This window comes from Euleptes europaea, chromosome 13, assembly GCF_029931775.1.
Source record: "Euleptes europaea isolate rEulEur1 chromosome 13, rEulEur1.hap1, whole genome shotgun sequence".
NCBI classification, from domain to species: Eukaryota; Metazoa; Chordata; class Lepidosauria; order Squamata; family Sphaerodactylidae; genus Euleptes; species Euleptes europaea.
The window spans coordinates 60,203,953-60,224,918 of record NC_079324.1 but is presented as its reverse complement, the minus strand read 5'-3'; the positions used below and the strand labels follow the sequence as shown (position 1 = coordinate 60,224,918).

The 20,966-nt window shown below is 45.2% G+C and overlaps 1 protein-coding gene across 1 annotated transcript in view; it reads right to left on the bottom strand.

The window, feature by feature from the left end:
• The window catches only part of SBNO1 (strawberry notch homolog 1), a 35,137-nt gene that overhangs the window by 12,238 nt on the left and 1,933 nt on the right, over positions 1 to 20,966 (bottom strand). The window contains exons 4-20 of the mRNA XM_056859383.1: positions 14,375 to 14,475; positions 13,828 to 13,924; positions 12,935 to 13,095; positions 12,641 to 12,774; positions 12,459 to 12,549; positions 11,152 to 11,313; positions 10,398 to 10,533; positions 10,205 to 10,310; positions 9,598 to 9,751; positions 8,262 to 8,444; positions 7,613 to 7,710; positions 5,654 to 5,805; positions 4,205 to 4,402; positions 3,902 to 4,069; positions 3,624 to 3,790; positions 2,413 to 2,544; positions 1,377 to 1,512 (exon numbers count right to left, since the gene is read on the bottom strand). Of these exons, the coding sequence (XP_056715361.1) occupies positions 1,377 to 1,512; positions 2,413 to 2,544; positions 3,624 to 3,790; positions 3,902 to 4,069; positions 4,205 to 4,402; positions 5,654 to 5,805; positions 7,613 to 7,710; positions 8,262 to 8,444; positions 9,598 to 9,751; positions 10,205 to 10,310; positions 10,398 to 10,533; positions 11,152 to 11,313; positions 12,459 to 12,549; positions 12,641 to 12,774; positions 12,935 to 13,095; positions 13,828 to 13,924; positions 14,375 to 14,475 (2,376 nt within the window). The remainder of the gene's footprint in view (positions 1 to 1,376; positions 1,513 to 2,412; positions 2,545 to 3,623; positions 3,791 to 3,901; positions 4,070 to 4,204; positions 4,403 to 5,653; positions 5,806 to 7,612; positions 7,711 to 8,261; positions 8,445 to 9,597; positions 9,752 to 10,204; positions 10,311 to 10,397; positions 10,534 to 11,151; positions 11,314 to 12,458; positions 12,550 to 12,640; positions 12,775 to 12,934; positions 13,096 to 13,827; positions 13,925 to 14,374; positions 14,476 to 20,966) is intronic.

The window sequence follows — 20,966 nt, the reverse complement described above, 5'->3', positions numbered from 1 at the left end:
CATGACGTGACCAAAATATGACAGCCTCAGTTTAGTCATTTTAGCTTCTAGGGTCAGTTCAGGCTTGATTTGATCTATAACCCACTGATTTGTTTTTTTGGCAGTCCACGGAATCCGTAACACTCTCCTCCAACACCACATTTCAAAGGAATCTATTTTCTTCCTATCAGCTTTCTTCACTGTCCAGCTTTCACACCCATACATAGTAATAGGGAATATGATGGCATGAATTAATCTAGTCTTGGTGGCCAGAGTCACATCCTTACACTTCAAAATATTTTCTAGCTCCTTCATGGCTGCCCTTCCCAGTCTCAATCTCCTTCTAATTTCTTGGCTGCAGTCTCCCTTTTGGTTGATGGTGGAGCCAAGGAATAGAAAGTCTTGAACAATTTCAATTTCCTCATTGTCAACCTTAAAGTTGTGTAATTCTCCTGTAGTCATTACTTTTGTTTTCTTGATGTTCAGCTGTAGTCCTGCTTTGGCACTTTCTCTTTTAACTTTCAGCAATAGTTGTTTCAAATCTTCACTATTTTCTGCCAATAATGTAGTGTCATCAGCATATCTCAAATTATTAATGTTCCTCCCTCCAATTTTCACTCCACCTTCATCTAAATCTAATCCAGCTTTCCTAATTATATAGATCTATAGCGCAGCCTCATTTTGGAATACTGTGCAGTTCTGGCCAACGTCTCTCAAAAAGGTCACTGGGGAGCTGGAGAAAGTACAGAGGGTGGCCAAGATCATTATAGGGTGGAGCACCTTTCCCATGAGGAAAGGATGGAGAGTCTGAGACTTTTCAGTCCGAAAGAGAGATGACTGGAGGGGACGATGACGACATGACAGGGGTTTATAAAAATATGCAAGGAGTAGAGTGGATATACAGTGGACTTTTTCTCTCTCCCCAAAAATACTAGAACTCAAAGGCACCTAAGTGAAGCTCATGGGCAGTTGATTCAAGATGGACAAAAAATAAATACTACTTTATTCAACAGATGATTAAAATGCAGAACTTGCTGCCAGAGAGTATAGCAACAACCACAGGGCGGCTTTAAAAGGGAATTTGAAAGAATCATGGAGAATAAGTGGTTACTAGACATGACTACTAAAGGCAGTAAACCTCTGAATACCAGTGCCAGGAGGCATCATGAGGGGAAGGCCTCAGCTTCTATCCCTTGCTGCTGGGTACCAGGTAAACACAGGATGCTGGACTAGACGGACCGCTGGTCTGATCCAGCAAGGCTCTTCTTATGCTCTTGGGAAACAAGGTACTTGGGACCACTTTGCTGAAGCTGTCTTTTACTGTTAACACTACAAACCAACACACATCCTACCTAAACAACATCATTTCCAAATTAAACGAGGACCAAACAGCTCACCAAATTGCTGTATTGCCCTGTCCGCACTCCACGGCAACTCCAAGGTCATGTGCACCCTTCGCCTCTGGTTTTTGGCTCGGCGATCCGCTTGTAATGAAATGCCTGAGCTGGCAGCTTCTGAGATGATGGCAATATTCTGTTATGGCAAGAGGAGGAGGAAAGATACAGGGAGCATTTAGCAAGACCTATAAACTTGGATCTCTAACGGATGTTGTCCCGGGCAGCTCATGAGATGGTTTTTGGGCCATCCAAGGATGTGTTTATGCACACTAATGCTTGGCAAGCATGGAAGAACTGCGAGCACAGGCCGCCTTTTCCTCGACAACTGAGGCATGAAGCTTCTGAAGAGATTTCTTCTGAGGTATCCCACAAATTCCTCCGGTAAATGCAGGCGTTCTGCATCCTGCCTCACTGTTCGTTAGGAGAATCAAAGTGACTCTCTGCATAGGATGTCCAAAAGGCAAGGTCTTGGACCAACCATAGTTTCTTTGCTACAGAACAAGCAGAATAACCTTGCCAGAGGAAACATACTCCCGCTCGTCCTTCAGCATTTATCAAAGACATTTGCACACAAGGTTTCTAAACAAGAGCTATTTTCACAATACTACAATTTTGGATTTAAAAAACACACCACGCTGAGGCACTACATAAGAGCCCCGTGGTGCAGAGTGGTAAGCTGCAGTACTGCAGTCAAAAGCTCTGCTCATGACCTGAGTTCAGTTCTGATGGGAGTCGGTTTCAGGTAGCCGGCTCAAGGTTGACTCAGCCTTCCATCCTTCTGAGGTCGGTAAAATGAGTACCCAGCTTGCTGGGGGTAAAGTAGATGACTGGGGAAGGCACTGGAAAACCACCCCATAAACAGTCTGCCTAGTAAACGTCGGGATGTGACATCACCCCATGGGTTAGGAATGACCCAGTGCTTGCACAGGGGACTACCTTTACCTTTAGAGGCACTACACCCTCTTTCTGAAATGAAGTATTTTATCTACTTCACAAGAACATTTCCTTAAAGACTCAAAGCACTGGAAATAGTTACCTTATCTCCATCCATGAATCTCTGCTTCTCTGTAATATTCAGGATTTCCACAGGTACGTCAAGCTCAGACCGTGATTCATAAGAGATGCTGCCATCGTCGTTGCTCACGACTCTCCCTTTGCGACCTGTCATCTTTGGAAACACGGCATGTTTTAGTTTGCCAGACAATGCCCTGGGGTTCCCATGAGACAGAACCAAACATCGTGTGCTCCTGTGACTGCTTAGGAACAAACTTCACCCTATAACCCCTCACCTTCTGTAAGATAACAGCAGCAGTTAGATAAGTCTGCGCATCTGTCAACTGCTCAGTGGGGCAACCCACCCAAGTGAGCAAGAAAGTAGCAAACCGTAAGGCCACATCTAAATTTAACCATGGTATTTTTACAACATTTTGAAGCCCCAAAACATTTGGAGGGGTGGGTCGCTCCTCATCAATACTTAATTGCACTGCTGGCCTGCACTTATGTTTTGTGCCCTCTAGTTTCCTAAGGAAAGGATGATCAACTAATCATTTGAGGGATGGGTACAGATGAAGTCGCTTTATCAAGCCCTCGGGCAATCTCTTCCAAATTTTAATCGGTGGGCAATAACACACTTGTTAGCAGTTGGGAAAAATTTGAAAGTGGTAATGAATATGCTGCATTCTCATTACATTTGCCTTTATATTTGAAACATTGGGGGCTGGTGCCTCAATAGAAGCCCTCACGTCCAGGCAGTGGTGGCTGTGCCTTTCTGAGCTTGTGGGCACCTTAGGCATTCTGACACAGCGTGGTGGGCACAACCACAAAATGGCTGCTGCAGGAGGCAGAGCAAGCCACAAAATGGATTCCGCAGCTTACCTTCAGCCACATAGAGGACATCCTTCTGTTGAAACTGCCGCCAAAGCAACATTTTTTTTTTAAACTGCAAAGCCAATTGAGCCTCTAATGGCCAATCAGAAGTCCTGCTGGACAAAAATCCCACCTGGCCCCACCATACCAGGAAAGGTGTCGGTGGGGGCCATGGTGCCCCATGGGCATCACGCCGGGGACCCCTAGCCTAGACACTCAGGAAAGGCATGATTACAAAGCAAAGCACACTGTCAGTCCTGGAAAACACGGGAGTAGTGCCTGAATACAGAAGATGGCCATCACTGCATAGAGGTACTTGTCTCAGGTTTGACTGCAACGGCAAGAAGAATACACACCCTGCTTGGCGATTTCAGCACCTACCTCTGCCACATTTTCAGGACCACCCAATTCATCTATAAGCTCATCCAGTGTGTTAGGAGGAAGATCTTCTGACAGTTTTTCCAGTTTATCAAGCAATTCTTTTTTCATCTGTTGGGCCCTTTCAACGGCATCCTGACTGGTGATGTAGCTGTTTGTATTACTGTTGGCTGGAATCAATAAAAAAACATTAAGTTTGCAAGCCAGGAAGCAATCTGCGCATTGACAAAAAGAGCATTCCACCTTCAGAATCCAATTTAAGAGTTCAATATTCATCGTACCAGATGTATTAGTAGTTGATGAGGTAACAACCGCAGAAGAGAGAGAACTTGGCCTTTTGGATCCCAGCCCAGACGCTAGTAAGGCACTCTGTATAGAGTCTGGGTCTATGCTTTTCTTTTTCTTCTTCTCCTTGTTTTTCTTGTGCTCTTTCCTAATTAACCAGGGATCTGAAGACAAGGGGGGGAAAGATTGAAGCAGCAAGCTAAAAATTTGGCTTCAGAGAACTGCTCAAGAAAGGGGTACTGCAACTTAAAAGAGATCCCAGGACTTGATACAAAAAGGGGCGCCCCATGCTTTCTCACCATCTTCGTCATCCTCGCTGGATTCATCCCTAAATGGATTGAAGTCGTCGTCATCCCCAGAGCTTAAAAACTTGGAGCTCTCGTTATCACTCTCTTCGTTGTCCGAGATGTCCGACTCGCTGTAGCTTTCATCAGAACTGCTCCCTGCCAATCCACCAGTTTTACGGGCTTTCTTGGTCTCTCTGGATATCTCTTCGCCTGTTCAAGGCAAAGAAAACGAACCAGTGGAGATGAATGGCATTTGTGCACTATCCCGACAACCTCACTATGGTTTTATTAGCAAAGATGAGGCAGCTGTTTAAGCACAGGCAAACGGCAGAAGTTGGCAACCACTCAATACAGTTAACTGCATTCCTTAGTCCACTGATCAAAGCTTCACAAGTGTGGATCGCAAGACCACTGCGAAAAGGGAAAAGGGACCAACGCCACATATGCCTGCAAATAAGTCCTGTTGAGCTCAGTGGAATTTACTTCTGAGCAGCCCGCTTAGGACGGCATAGTGTAAGTAAATAAAATTTTTTTGTATGTGGCCATAGGCCTTCACAAAACATCATCCACTGAGTAGCACATTATAAACAAAAAGAAACATATACAAGAATAAAATCTGAAAGGATTAACATTGATATAAACCACCGAAAACATAATCATTTATGGAATTCTGCTCTAGAGCTATCTACCTTAGCCCTTGTTTTCCTTGCTGCCAGAGCAAACAATGATGTTCTATGAGATATATACTCATTGGAGTCAGACAACCAGAATATGATTTTCTCCTTTTCAGAGACTGCATAATGTAATCTCAAGTGACACTGAATCTAATGACCTCAGATATTTGTCAAGTTTGGGAAGTGGTAGACAGTTTAGTGGGGACAGAGTCCGCAATGCATGCTCAGTGAAAGCTTCCAGGTTTGCACTGATGCGTTATAAGGCCCATTCAATCTAGAAGTGGATGCAATCCTATGAAGACTGAGTGTTGTCAAGAGGAGTACTACCAGCTATTCTGTACTTACAAAAGGAACTAGCCCCACACTATGGAAATGAGTAGCACAGTCCTTCCCACCCCACTCCTGCAGGATGAGAACTGTCATAACATGCCAAAAGGGTGTCCTAACTCAAGAAGCCTGACTTGTGTTGGGGGAGGGCGGGGTATAAATTGAGTAAAATAAATAAAACTGGTCCACCACTTGAGCATCACCTCTTCTGATGTGTAGGCCCATTTAGGCACATAGAATGACAAAACGGTTAAAAGTTTCAGGTCAACAATTCCACAGTATGGGTAAGTGCAAGATAGCAATTGACCTTACGTATAAACTCAGCCCCACTCAGGAGATGTTCCTTGAGTTTCTCTCAATGCGAAGCTCTAAACAACCTTCCAAAGAATTTCTTTTAAGTGCTATAAAGGAAACAGTCACATCAGGGTAACTCTACAATTTCAGAACGCAGCTCGCTTACCTTTGCGTTTCTTTACTTTGTCCTCCTTGCAAGGACTATCCCTAGGCGAGTTGTGATTACTTTGAGCAGACAAGTCTATTCCCAGTAAACTAAACAGTTTCTTTCTGTCAGGAGCTGGGAAATGCTTCTCGATGAGAGACTGAAACACCCCCCTGCAACATCAAAATAAAAAAGAAGAGTTCGTTTTCTGATGAAGTGGCAATCAAGAAGCACCCACAAGGCCTCTTCCCCAAGCATTCCCTTAGGAACTCCACAGTTCAAATAACAGCTTCAGACAGCAGATCAGGATTACTTCCAGATATTGGTGTCCTTCAGCTTTAACAGTTTGCCGCAACATGAACGAGCCTCAAAGTAACTTATAGCTGATCCAACCACCTATGGTTTGAGCTAGCCCTACAATACAGAATTCCTAACAGCCATGGGCTTAAAATCTAGCTCACGAGGAAAGCACAAAGTGTTCATTTCCTGGTTCAGATGTAAGGGGAAGTTGTGATGTGGAAGCAGCTAATTAGCTCACCTGGTGTATTGGGGGAGGGGGCAGAGATCGTGCAGGTGACTCAGAGATCATACAGGTGACTCACCTCATTAGCTCATTGTGTGTAACAGGGAGGGAGGGGGCAGATAGAGCAAACGACCCACAAGTCCTTTAAATCTCATTCAAATAGCAGCAAAACATGGTTTTATTTGAACTATGCCATAACTGCAAGTAACTACAAAACATGGATTGCAGCATCAAGTTTCTGCAGAATTTTAAAAACAATCGGGGGGGGGGGGGACAACCAGCCTATGGCATGAAAAACTGAGAACTATATCATGATGCAAAAACACAACAGTATGATACCTAACAGATGATGGCTCCTGGAGGCTCACCCAAAAGATATTGCAGAACCTGCACTGGCCTTCTTTCCAGATTTCTAAGCCAAATTCAAACTACAGCTTTTGACCTGTCAAACTCTACGTCACTTAGAGATGAAGACCTCAAAAACCAACTTCTACAGATACTAGATAAGACAAGCAATAGTCACTAACACAATACAAGCAAATTTTGCACATTGCTTATATTATGTGAACATACCCCAATCTTGGGTAATGCACTTTAAGGGGAAAAAAACTTAGTAGCTGTTTGTCCTATATCATCTTAGTAGTTCCAGGATGGAAGAATGGGTTGATCTCTGGTAGAACGAGTTTCTTTGCAGCCACCCTACAGGATTACAGATCTCCAAACAAACTAAGCAGTATAAACTCAGAAAATATTCCTCCCTTTTGTATTTCTTCCTCTAAGCAGAGGTTTGAACAATATTTTATCCTTTACTGTTTTTTGTCAGTCAGGCTAAATATATGACACTGGTAGAGAATTCAACACTGTGCAAGAACTGACATTTGACTGTGGAAATTGCCATATTAAATTGAGATAGGGGAGGGACAGCCCATGATTGTATTAGATCATATTAACACATTATACAACAAATGCAATGCTGACTTCGAAGAGAAGTCACCCAGCATCTGAGCACTCTCACCTCTACTCGTTTCAAGCTCTTCTTAAAGGGTTCTTTACCAGACAATCACCTTGAGGGCATTAACCATGCCCACACCCATTCAGATTCAGCAATGCAACCACTCCTAGGTCTCATCAATGTCAAGTTTTAATCAGCACCGAGTGTCTTAAATGAAGTGCCAAAGTAGAACTCACAGGGTTAGGTCCTGAAGATCTGTTCTGCTTATGGTGATGGCTTTCCCAGGGTGCAAGGAGCCTTCCCCCAATTCTAGTGGCAGGGGAAAGTGCCACAGTAAAGGACCCACAAGATCCAATCCATTAGCTCTCCCCTCCTCCGAGCATGCTCTTTAGCCATTTTTAGAGCAGAAGCCAATGAGCAGGAACTGCTGTCTTATTATTTTTACTGAACCATACATCGCTACAGCAATTGCCCCCCCATCTGTGCAATGGAGGAGTTGTCTTACTTTGCTGTGGACACAAAGTCGTTAAGTTCGCCGCCACCTTCCTCCAAAGCTTCCAAAGTTCTTGCTTCCCCTGTGGACTGCAGCCCAATAACAACACACTGGAGAGAGAAACAGAGTCACAATATTGAGGGTTTGAGCTCATCTACTTTCCAAATATAGATATGTTTCTCCCACACTCAGGGTCATTCCCTCTCATGCTTTCTTTTCTTTGTTTATTTCAATACATAAACATAGATATACATAACAAAACAAAAACAATATATGTATACCTAAGACTTCTGCTTTCAATTGCAAAGGATATATCTATAATAAAATTATTGCTAGCGCTCTAGTTACTTTTTATACTCTATATCTTACTTATTTGTCACCATAGATGACTTCTCTATTATCTTAAATTCTTATTCTTTTAAACTTCATATCCACCTACAATCAAATCATTTTTGACTTGCAGAGATGGCAAAACAAACTGTGTTAATTAGGGAAAATAATCTAAACAAATTAATCGAAAACTGGAATCCCCTGATGAACTTCATACGGAAATCACAAAAAAATGACTTGATGATATGTGGATTTGAAGATTAAAAGAATAAGAGCTCAGGTTTTTTCCAGAGGCAAGTCTAAGAGCGAGGTGCTTTCGAGTGAAACTTACCTTGCCGTTCTTTATCTCTTCCCGGGCCAGCTGCACCACCCTTTTAACTTTTGATGCTATGCAGAGGTATTTGAAAAATCTCTGATGAGCTGACCAAAACTGGCCCCACATAGATTTCTTCATTCGCTGTTCAGCATCAATGAGGTCAGCAGCTTGCTGGAATTTCTCTCTGGCGCTAACCCACTGGAAATAACGAACAGTTCTGTCAGCTTTCAGATCATTAATAAATGAGATGAACTCACATAAGACAACATTATTACCACTGCTAGGACCAGAGAACAGAAGCCTCAGATATTTGGAAGACGAGCATACCATTTATTGCAGGGGCTTTCTACCTTCAGGGAACTCTTTTTCCATTGTGTGCCTATGCAGACAACTCTGGAACATGCACTTAAGGCAGTGGCTCTCAAACTTTTTCAAGGGGCATACGCTTCTAAAGTAGCTTTATGCTTCTTTTACTCCGAAGTAACACATCACAAACTCATGTCAGTTTTTTACATTAATCCTTTTAAAATGTACATTGCTTATTGTCCGTCTTTCTCACTGAGACTCAAGGTGAGCAATATACACGTTTATTTTTCATGTTCAGCATTTTATAAGAAGAGAAAGACTTGGTTTTTATATGCTGACTTTCTCTACCACTCAAGGAAGAATCAAACTGGCTAACAATCACCTCCTTCCCACAACAGATACCCTGTGAGGTAGGTGAGGCTGAGACAGTGTGACTAGCCCAAGGTTACCCAGCTGGCTTCATGTGTAGGAGCGGTGAAACCAACCCGGTTCACCAGATTAGCCTCCACCGCTCATGTGGAGGTGTGGGGAATCAACCCCGATAACCACTATACCACGCTGGCTCGGATAATAGAAGTCACACCCTCAGCCACCTCTTAAGGACAGTGGGGTCAGGGTACTGAACTGATCACTGAATGTTCTACAGGAACTATTCTGAAGTAACTGATTTGCATCCACCCTTAAAAGTGCTTGAATAAAGAATTCCTCCAGAGTGTGTTCTAATTTACATTTTTGTCCTGTGTTTGGTTTGTTTGACTCTACTGCTGTTATTTACTATAATCGTATTGTTATTTTACTAGTTACTATTGTACTGATTATTTTCATTGCTGGACAGTACCTTGAGAGCACCCTGCTAAGAGATTAGGTATAAATATTTTAGATAATGTGAACATGAAAGCAAGTTTTACAAGGAAACAGCCGTATACCTGCATGACCAGCAGGCTAGAAAACTTTATGCATGCAATTTACAAATTGGATCCTACTGAGCTTAGATGCTCCAGCCGTGGCATGCTACACAAAATGCCAGGTATTTAAATACACTTACCATTTTCACAGATTTGTTATACATTTTAACGTAGTGCGGAGAAAGATGAACTTCATCGATTTTGAAGGTCACACCTGAAAAGCTCAGCTGCCTTGCTATGTACATTCCTCTTAGTTTCATATCCATAGCAACTATTTCCATGGCACCTACACCCCTGAAGACAGAAACAGGATAAATCAAGGTAATTTTTTTTAACCCTTAAGGCTTGTTTTTAATACAAGCAGATGCTAGCACAATAGGAACCCTTCACTTGCAAGATCTTCAGGCTTAAGTGATTTATGCACAGCTGTAGCTTGCCCCTTGAAGCTACATGGCAATAAGATCAAATCTCAAGCACCTTGCTTTTAAACTGTCAGAGAGGGGGAGATCTTTTCAGAAGTCATTAGCAACTTCAGAGAAGCTGCTGCATTCTGAGCCAGACAACTGGCGTACCTTGCCCAAGCTTGGCTACTCGAAGGCCTCAGGCAGCCTTCCCTGGCCTGCCGCCCATGTTCCTTTTGCTCAAAGCTGCTGAGGACTGCCCCTCACACCACCTGCATGTGAAGTGGGTGCTCTATGGAACCTCCCCCTTTGCAACTGGAACTGCCAGGCAAATTCAATAACTCACCTTCTTTCAACAGCCTGAATAAAGTCACTGAACTCCCGAAATGGGGTTCCTTCACCCCATATCCCAAGACGGTTCATATATGCCATATTACGAGGCTCAGACGCACCTAAAAGCAAACACCCATAATGATCACATGTACAAAAAAACCCCTTGAAATACACTCAGATATATACAAATATCTGGTAGTACGTACCTGTGGCACTAGCGTAAATAACTCTGGCCTTTGGAAGTTTATTCTGCAGCTCCAAAACAGCCAAGCCCGTCTTGGTTGGTTTTGAGGAGCCAACAGGACACAGATTTTTAGCTTTGTGACATTCATCAAATACGATCTCAACATATTGTTAAGGAACAGACACTTCAACCCAACATTTGTATTTCTAGGCTGTTTCATGAATTAATAAGACTTGTTTATGCCTGGTGCTAGTAAGTAGTTTTGCTATGTTTAGAAAACTATTGTTGAGAGGTATCCTATCCAACATCTGGATACATCTGGACTTTCTGCACTTAATGCATTTATGTATCACTATTTCCACTTAAGGTTTCCAAATAAAATAACATTATACAATAAACAGTGCAGCAAAAGTCCAAGAACTTTTGGTCCCATTTAAAATTAGCAAAGCATGAACACTTAAGTGAGGTCCGGCTGCTGGTTTAACACAGCATCCGATTTTCAAGGAGGGAAGCGTTCATTATTGCCCTGAGCAAGGCCAATGAAACCTGACCTGGATAGCCCAGGCTAGCCTGATCTTATCAGATCTCAGAACCTATGCAGGGTCAGCCCTGGTCAGTATTTGGATGAGAGACCACCAAGGAATACCAAGATTGCAACGCAGAGGTAGGCAGTGGCAAACCACTGCTGAACATCTCCTGCCTTTAAAACCCTAAGGGGGTCGCCGTAAGTCTGCTGTGGCTTGACGTCAAAATAAATAAGGCCAACGAAAAGATACAACTCCGTCGAACTCATCTCCACACCAATGAAGTAGCTGCTTAAGTCTAGTTTTGTATTTGCCGCCAGACTGACTTTCTCCGATAAGAGAAGAGTATGTTGCAAATATGACACCTTTCTTCACGCTTCCGTTATGTTTGGAAGAAATTTTTCCATATTTGAACTAAAACAAAAAACAAGATTAAATTATTGCAAAAGCCATTTTGGTAACTGGCACAGCATAACAGGCATCAGACCCAAACTTTCTGAGCTTCTTGCAGAGGAATATCCATGTCAATACCAAGTGAACAGTAGAGAATGGTTTGACAGCTATGGCTGCAGCGCCCTTCGGCCTCCACACCCATGAAGGAACACTCTAAAGGGGAGGAGGAGTGAGTCTGACAAGCCCCCAGCGTTCAGAGCACTTGAGAAAACCCCCAACAAAATTATCTTTGCAATGAATTGGGTAAAGACTGTGGGAGTCATCACTGCCAAAGCTGGGGGGGGATGGGCTGTGGGCTGCATCCAGCGATGGGGGGGGGAACATGCCAGTGCAACTCTCGCTGCAGCATACCCCAATCCTAGTCACCTTACACCTAGTCGGACCAGAACCAACGGGTTGAAATTAAATCAAAAGAGTTTCCGTCTAGATGTTAGGAAGGATTTTCTGACAGTTAGAGCGGTTCCTCAGTGGAACAGGCTTCCTCGGGAAGTGGTAAGCACTCCTTCCCTGGAGGTTTTTAAGCAGAGGCTAGATGGCCATTTGTCAGCAATGCTGATTCTATGACCTTGGGCAGTTCATGGGAGGGAAGGCATCTTGGCCAACTTCTAGGGGTCACTGGGGGTGTGTGGGGGAGGTAGTTGTGAGTTTCCTGCATTGTGCAGGGGGTTGGACTAGATGACCCTGGTGGTCCCTTCCAATTCCATGATACATAAAAATTCCACCAGAATCAGTGACACCGGCTTGTTTGCAGCATTTTTCATGCCTGGCTGCCACACACAGCCATTACAGGAACCACGCTTTGTCACCGTTACAACATTTAGAAATGGATTTGGCAAGTATGAGAACACCAGTGGCCGTTAATTCAATTACAAAGATGATGACACCTAAAGAAAGTCTGAAAACAGGCCTCAAAGATTTGTGCCCTTAGCTTATTGGGAACCATGTTTTTCAATGGGAGTAGACCACCATTACAACGCCCAATGAACTCTAAGAAGCTCAAGGTAAATTCTTCTAAGTTCTGAGGCGCATGGCATTCACTGCATGCACATCACTAGGCTGCCTAATGTTTTTGCCTTGATGGTGCATAGTTAAAAAACCCTCCATACCTTGTTTAGTGAATGAACCAAAATATTTTTTGCTCCAATATCTCGCAAATCTCTTTCCGCATCATATTTCAGGTCATTTGAAACGCTGAACCTAGAAAACGGCAAACAATACATTTATGAAGATGTAACGATTTTGCTTGTAATCGTTTGATGATGATCGTGTTTGCCACTCCCCTACTTACCACACTGCCCTCTTTCTACCCAAGAGGTAGTTTTCATAGATTATTCCAGCTATGGTCCTTCCTTTCCCCACACCTGCACCATCACCTATCAAGAAGCCAGCCCTGTCTCCATTGGGTAGGAATGTTTCATGTTGCTGTAACAGAAAGTTAATACAGTATTAGGCAAGTTCAGCATAGAGTTATCTCACCCACCACTTCCACACCCTCTAATTTACCCAGAAAAGTACCAACCAAGTTACCAAGTAGACCAATGTTTCAATAAAGCATTCAAGTAAATCTTGAATGGTGACACACCTGTGCTGCATAGGTGATAGCTTCCAGTTGCAATGCTGACAGCCAACCACTATCAATACTCTCTTCAGGGATTGAGGATTTATACCAAACTTCTGGAGGGGTAACACTGGAGAGTGAGCTAGTTTCTACCACTGGATCCGGATGGCGTAAACCAATTTTTACTGTTCAGGAGAGAAAGGAGAGTTAGTGCAATCAATATTCCACACAATGTCCTATCACAGGCTGTTTCAGAGACACAGAAACTTGTAAATGTCCCCCAGAGCAAGTTTTTGCTCACAAGAGAACTGTAATTAGACAGTTCCAGCTGCCTACTCGAGCACCCAATTTAATTTCCTTCTGTTTTGGAAAGCTATTAAAAGAACCATAACACCTTAAACATGCAGGCCTCGCTTCAATAGAAACACAATAGCGGCCAAGCCAATAAGCTTATCCAGGAGTTAACAATTCCAAAAATCACACCATTCCAGCCCCAACGTTAGCACTAATAGAAGCATCTAGGCAGCAACATAAGATGCTTGAGACCAACTCTAGTAGTGGGGAAGGGGAACATCCTCCCACCCTCAATCTCTATTTACAAGGAACATACATGGATAATTCTTGTTTTATGAACATCATGATTGGATCCACTGGAATGTATCCACATACACAAAAGTAATGGCTATGGGGCATGGCTTCCCCCCTCCCACTGTAGCCCCAACCCAACCCCCCCCCCCGCTGCTCTTGGGAGGACAGGGAACCCACAAGCACAGCATTTTGGGAAACAGCAACAGAGGGAGGCAAGAAAGTCCTGCCCTGTGGTGGGAAATCATTCTGTTCGTAGAAACACTCGAGTGGATCCAAGTCTGCCTGTCTTTGTAATAATTAAAGTTTTTTCCAAAAGAAAAAACACATACGTTTTATTGGCATGTATTCTGCATACGTCTCAGCATGGCCCATTTCTTCTTCATCCTCCTCTTCAGGTTCATCATCTTCTTTTGCTACTGGCACTTTCTGCAGCATATATCAGTATTCATTAAGTTGGGTATACTGAATCGAACGTTAACATCAATCACGCAAACAGTACAGGGACTTATCATGCTGAACGCCAGTTATTAAGCGCCGCATATTGTTTGAGCCAGGATTACAATGAAAGAACTCCCTGTAAACATTCTCCAGCCCTGCACATATGCCACTCTCTTAAGACACTCCTTCACACGGTCCCTGACTAGATGTAGGCATCATCTGTCCAAAAGGCACTAACAGGTGCAGAAATGGTCTTGCCTGGTTACTACAGTTAAAAATTAAACACTTATAAAAACACATCTGTTTGAGCCACGGTGACAAACACCTGAAAGGACCTCTGTTTGTACTCTGGAACTGGACGATCAGGACGCAAACACACACACACCATCTCAACACTAACCGGCATTCCATTACACAGCGGCTGGAAGATGCACCTACCAACGTAGGAGAAAAGCTTCTCATTTTTAGATCATTTATCCATATTCTTGCTACTTCTTTAGTCGGTGCCTCCTTCTTCACAGCTCCGTTGCTGAGGTCAGCTACAAGAAAAATTCCAGGTTAATGACATCTGCCAAACAAAATTTTCCTAGTTTATCGTTAAACCTTCTCTCCTCTAGCCCAGGAGTACTCATCACTCTTACATAAATATGCCAGAGCTGTCAGGAAATTCCATCGTGGCCACATTAAACAAGGTACTGGCCAGTACACCAAGGTTGGCTATTTCAGAAGCTACCCTTCACCAGAGTTACATACAGTTCACCTTAAATTCATCATACGTGGGTTAAGGACAGGAAGCCATAAGCCCAGTTTTAGCAGAAGTGAGCTTACCTGGCTTGGTGGTGTTTACCACCTTTGGAGACACTACAATTATTTCTGTAAGAAAGTCAACATTTGGGGTCTCAATTGTTTTAAAAGTTTCAGATGAATACAAAATGTACTACGCTATCCCCCACCCTCACAACAACAGGACTAAGCATTAATTAAGGGCTTGCCACCTGAATGCATGTGGGTTGTATTCCAAGGATCACAGGAATTAAATAAATGGCTCAAACACACATCAAATCCACGCATCTTGGGCTACACATGGAGTACCAGCCATGGACTGGGCCACAAAACTAAAATACTGCATGCAGCATGAAAATACCAAGTCTGCCAGGGCTGATTAAACTAAAATGATGGCTAAAACAGAGTTGCACTTACCTGTAACTGCTGTTCATTGAAGTCTTCGATGCAGACAAACATGTGGGACTGCGCCTGGGCGCAGGCCTGCCACTGGTAACTTTTATTAGCCTTAGACCTCTAATTGGGGATGCCCCTCCCATTACGCAGGACGGCTTCGTGCCAAACCGCCGCGTGCGCCTGGGCGGGGCAGCCCCTCCCTCCTCAGTTCCTTGCCCACCGCCGACCTGCATTATCTAGGGTCTGTAGCCTTGACATATCATGCGGGAGCATGTCACAGGGCATGACAGGACACACTCTTGTTTGGGCTCAAGTATGAGACTACTGGTTTACCAGAAATCCAGAGCAGGGCTCTGATAATTGAGGTTTTCATACATCCTGTAACCCCTGAGTCTCATTCCGTAATCTTTCTTTTTTTTTTTAGGTCGACAGCGGGATCGGAGGGAGGGATGTGTGTCTGCACCGAAGACTTCAATGAACAGCAGTTACAGGTAAGTGCAACTGTTTTCATCTTCAGTCTTCCGTGCAGCCCCACAAGTGGGATTTTAACAAGCTTACCAGATGGAGGTGGGCGTCGATCTAAGCGAACAACGTCTGGAGGACTGCTCTTCCCACTTCTGCATCTTTCCTTGCCTGCAGGTCCAATGCGTAGTGTCTTACAAACGTGTCCTCACTTGCCCACGTCGCCGCTCTGCAGATGTCACTGATGGGAACCCTTCTGTGGAGAGCAACGGAAGAGCCCTGTGCCCTGGTGGAGTGTGCTCGGACAATCAGGGGGCATGTCATGTTTGTTGCCTTATAAGCTAGCTTCACAGCTGAAACCACCCACCTCGCAATGGACTGTGGAGATGCTGGTTTTCCCTTCTTGGGGCCTTGATAGCAAATAAAGAGAGATTTTGACTTTCTAAAATGTTTCGTTTTATCAATGTAGTACAGAATAGCCCTTTTAAGGTCTAGGGTGTGGAATTTGAGGCTGGGGTGTAACACAATCTTCTCATTATACACCTTAAGGAAGGGATTGTCAACCCTGAGAGCAGCGAGCTCTCCCACCCTCCTAGTTGACGTGACTGCAACAAGGAAGGCTACTTTGGCCGAAAGAATGGAGTGGTATATGGGCCAATGGTTCAAATGGCGGTAGCATGAGCTTGGCTAGTACCAAGGAGAGTGACCACTGAGGGATTAACTTGGGTAAGGGAAGAAATAAATTGTTGAGTCCCTTTAAGAAACATTTGGAAAGGGGATGGGAAAACATAGTGTAACCCTCTATCTTATCATGAAAGGCTGATATAGCCACCAAATGTACTCTCACAGAGGATACTGAGAGGCCTGTCTTAGTGAGATCCAATAGGTAGTCCAAAACACGGGGAAGTGGGCAAATGAAAGGAGAAACACCTCTGAATTTGGCCCAATCGGAGAATCTTTCCCATTTCCTGTCATAAGAATATCGAGTGCAAGGTTTTCTGGCTTAGAGAATGACCTCCTTCACAGGGGAGGAGAGACCAGTCTCTGTTGGAATATTATACTCCAGGCTGCTAGATGTAATCTGATCACATTGTGGTGAAAGAGGTCGCCCCACCTTAGGAGACCTGGGTGTCTGGGAAGGTGCTTGTAATTCCCCCCTGCCAGCTGAACCAGCTCTGTCAACCATATTTGTCGGGGCCAAAGAGGTGCAATCAAGATGCATGATGTGTTGTCCGCTCTGATCTTTCCCAGAACCCTTTGTAAGAGTGGGAAGGGAGGGAAGGCGTAGAAAAGGGTGCCCGACCAGGTGATCTGAAAGGCGTCCCCTAAGGACATCGGGTCATTTCCCGCTAGTGAACAAAATCTCTTTGCTTTTCTGTTTTCCCTGGTGGCGAATAGATAGACCCCACACCTGAAATATTGGGTGCAGAAAGTGTCCCTGAAGTTCCCATTCGTGATTCGTGAGGAACTTCCTGCTGAGGGAGTCTGCCCAGGTGTGTATCCCTGCTATATGAATGGCCTTCAGGTGTATGTCGTTCAGGAGGGCCACCTGCCAGACTTTCTGTGCCTCTAAGCACAGAGGAATGGAGCCGGTGCCTCCCTATTTGTTAATTTAATACACCGTGGAGGTGTTGTCTGACTGAAGCAAGGTCCGGGAGCCTCGAAAAATATCTGTAAAGGAGGTAAGTACATAACGTATGGCTCGCAGTTCTAACAGGTTAATATGCACCTTCCTTGGATGGACCTATCTCCACAATGACCACCCCAACCGTCCAAAGAAGCGTCTGTGGTAAGGGTGAACTCAGGACTCCAGTAGCCAAAGGGCATGCCCCTAAGGAGGTTAGACTCGGATAGCCACCACTGTAGGGATCGTACAATCCTCCTAGGGATTGAGAGTCTATGCAATTGAGAGTGTCGGAATACATCAAAGGATCTGAGGAACCAATTTTGGAGTTCCCTCATCTTTGGGGTGACTGCCATAGTGGATGCCATAAGGCCTAGAAGTCTCTGGATTGAGAGGACTGGTTGGTGTCTGCATCTGCTAAAATGTTGCACCAAACATTTGATTGCTGCAATCCTATCTTGGGGCAAAAAGGCCTTCCCCTTGCTGGAGTCCAGTACAGCTCCTATGAACTGGGCCTGTAGGGAAGGGGTCAGTTTAGATTTCTTTAGATTAACCAACAGGCCTAGTCTGCCGCATGTGGATAGGACTAATTCAAGATGAGATGACAGGGTTGCAGGGCTGTCGGCTGTGAGTAACCAATCGTCAAGGTATGGGAAAATACTGCATCCCTTGCTCCTAAAGTAAGACATAACTGTGGCCATACATTTAGTGAAAACTCTAGGTACCGTGGCGAGCCCAAAGGGGAGCACCGTGTACTGAAAGATCTCAGTGCGGTAACGAAACATGAGGTACTTTCTGTGATCAGGGTGTATAGACACAATAAAGTACGCGTCTTTAAGATCTAAAACTGCGAACCACGTACTGGGGGTGATAAGCTCCATAACAGAAGTCAGTGAGACCATGCAGAACTTTGAGATCCGTAAACATTTATTGAGGATTCTGAGGTCAGTGATGGGTCTGGAACCTCCATCCTTTTTCTCCACCGTAGAAATTCTGGAGAAGAAGCCAAAACAAGTTGGGGAAACTCTGAACAGCGCCCTTCAATAAGAGCTCTTGCAACTGGGGAGCAAATTCAGGAAAAGGGTTGTCCCGTGCAGAACTGGCGGGAGAACAGGGAGGTTGAAACTTGAACTCTATGCGATAGCCCTCTGAAATAACCTTGAGGACCCAAGAGTCCGAACAAATAGAACGCCAAGCCTTGGCAAATTTGGCCAATCTATTCAGAAAGGGAAAGTCTTCCTGATTGGCCGATTCAGGTAGTCAGAACCTTTAGTTGGGTTGACTTTGCTCCTTCTGATGGGGACTAGCAGCGGGTCTTTGTTTAAACCCTTGCTTGCGTTGACCCTGATGACTTGGTTGGTGATGGAACTTGCTCTGGGTAGGATACGTTTGAAACCTCTGGTACCGTTGGCTCCTCTGGAAGGTAGGTCCGAAGCTCTGCTGTCGGGGTTGATATCTATCACGTTGAGGCTGGAACGCAGGAGTGATGCCCAGGGATCTTGCCGTCTGTCGGTCCTTTTTGATATTTGTCAGGAACTCGGTAGTACCTGACGCAAACAAGGTGTTGCCCTCAAAGGAAAGGTCCTCGATCTGAGATCTCGTGTCCATGGGTAGGGCAGTGGTGCGCAGCCATGAGTGGCGTCTTAAAGTAATAGCTGAAGCCATTTATCTTGTGGCTGTCTCTATGGCATGCTTGCCGGCACTGATCTGCTGTTTGGATAGACGAGTTGCCTCTGCCTGGATGAGTTTCAGAGCTGATCTGGACTCTTCAGGAAGGAGGTCTAGATGGGGGGTGGCCTTTTCCCATAGGAAGAGTTGATAACCCCCCATTATTGTCTGGTAATTGGCAATGCGGAAGTTTAGGGCAGAAGATGTATATGTCCTTCTTCCCAGCTGGTCTAGTCGTCTGCTCTCTTTGTCAGAGGGGGTAGAGTGTTGACCTTGTCTTTGTCTGTTTTGCACCTCCCCCATGACTATAGAAGAAGGAGGAGGATGCACCATCAGGAACTTAGCCGAGTCAGGTTTTACACGGTAAAGATTCTCTACCTTCTTGGTTGACGGTGGAACGGAAGCTGGTTTCTTTCACACGGATTTTGCAATCTCAGTGAGGCCTTCTAGGATAGGAAAAGCAGCAATTCCTGGAGTATCAGGGTAAAGGCGGCTGAGGATCTTATCCTTAGGCCTGTTATCTGAGGTGGAGATATTGATATCCAGGGCCTCTGCCATCTGTACCATCTGCTCCGTCCTCAGCTTCAGGCCCTCAGATGGTGAGACTGCCTCTATGTCACCTACTAGTTCGTCTGGTGAAGGTTCAGATCTCCCTTCTGAACTGTCTATGGAGGCTCCTGTTTCTAGATCATCTGGATCCGAGTCAACTCTAGGGGTGCGTTCAGTCAGGGGAGTGAAAGGAGATTGCAGTAGTGGGGTGGTAGAGGTAAGTGGTCTGCCTTGCAGGTTGAGCTGGCTGTAGCTGCAAAACGTGATCCACTCCTGGAGCAGTTCCGGGGAGACAGTAGGTTGAGCAGCAGGCGTCAGAATAGGCTGTGGAGGTCTCCTCGGATTCGAGGGTGTCGGATCCGGGGGGGGGGTCGGATCTGACAATAGGAGCGGGTCTTCCAAAGGATCCAGTTCAACATCTGAGAAGCACTGAAGTGGGGATCCGGCATGAAAGGACAGGGTTCTCGGTACCGAGATCGGTCCCGTCAGAAGGATTGTCGGATCCGATGACACAGGCGTGGGCGTGGCCAGCTTGGAGCTTGGGCGACTAGAACCGCTGCGCTTGTCCTTGTGCTTGGTCTTGTGTTTATGTTTCTTTGAGACGTGTATCGGATCCGATTGAGGGGACGGATCCGACAGTTTTGGATCCGAGCTGGATCCGGGGGTCGGCGATGGAGCCGAGTGGATGGATCGGGCGCCTCGTGATGCTTGGGAACCGGCTGACCGGGAAGGAGCCATCAGGGCCTTTTTCCAGAGTTCCGCATTTAAGCGGTTGGCGTGGGCATTACAGGCCCGGGTGGAAAATTGTTGGCATATTTTGCAGGTAGAAACGTTATGCCCTTCGCCCAGACAGAGCAAGCAGAGGTCGTGCTGGTCCATGTGAGGTATTTTCGTAGCACACTTAGGACACAGTTTGAAGGGCATTTTGGGGGCCATCACGGCCCTCAGCACAGGGCCGAGGGGACAGAGGCAAAGCACGATATTTGACTCTCCGGGGAGAGTACGTGTCTGTAGAATTAGCGGAGGGCTGGCTAGGCGGACCTAAGCAGCAGACTTGATCAAAAACTCACTAAATCGAAAGGTCTGAAGAAGAAAAACTCTGAGGTCAGGCAAAAAGCTCCGTTCTCGGCCGCGGCAAAGAAGGAACTGAGGAGGGAGGGGATGCCCCGCCCAGGAGCACGCAGCGGTTTGGCGCGAAGCCGTCCTGCGTAATGGGAGAGGCATCCCCAATTAGAGGTCTAAGGCTAATAAAAGTTACCGGCGGCAGGCCTGCGTGCAGGCGCAGTCCCACATGTGGGGCTGCACCGAAGACTGAAGATGAATAAGTATTTACAGCCCTAACAGAAATTGAATAGCAAAAATGCCCTAGACAGTTTATTTGGAAAAACACTTAAATATGGGTTTCATGACAGCAGACGGCTATTAATGCTTTTCACATATAGCAATCTCCCCTCCAACTCTACGAGTGTCTGCATCTGATCAAATTGGTGTTTGTAAGTCATTCTGAAGGATCATGCGTTTTGACCATTTAAAAGGCCATGCCCCCCA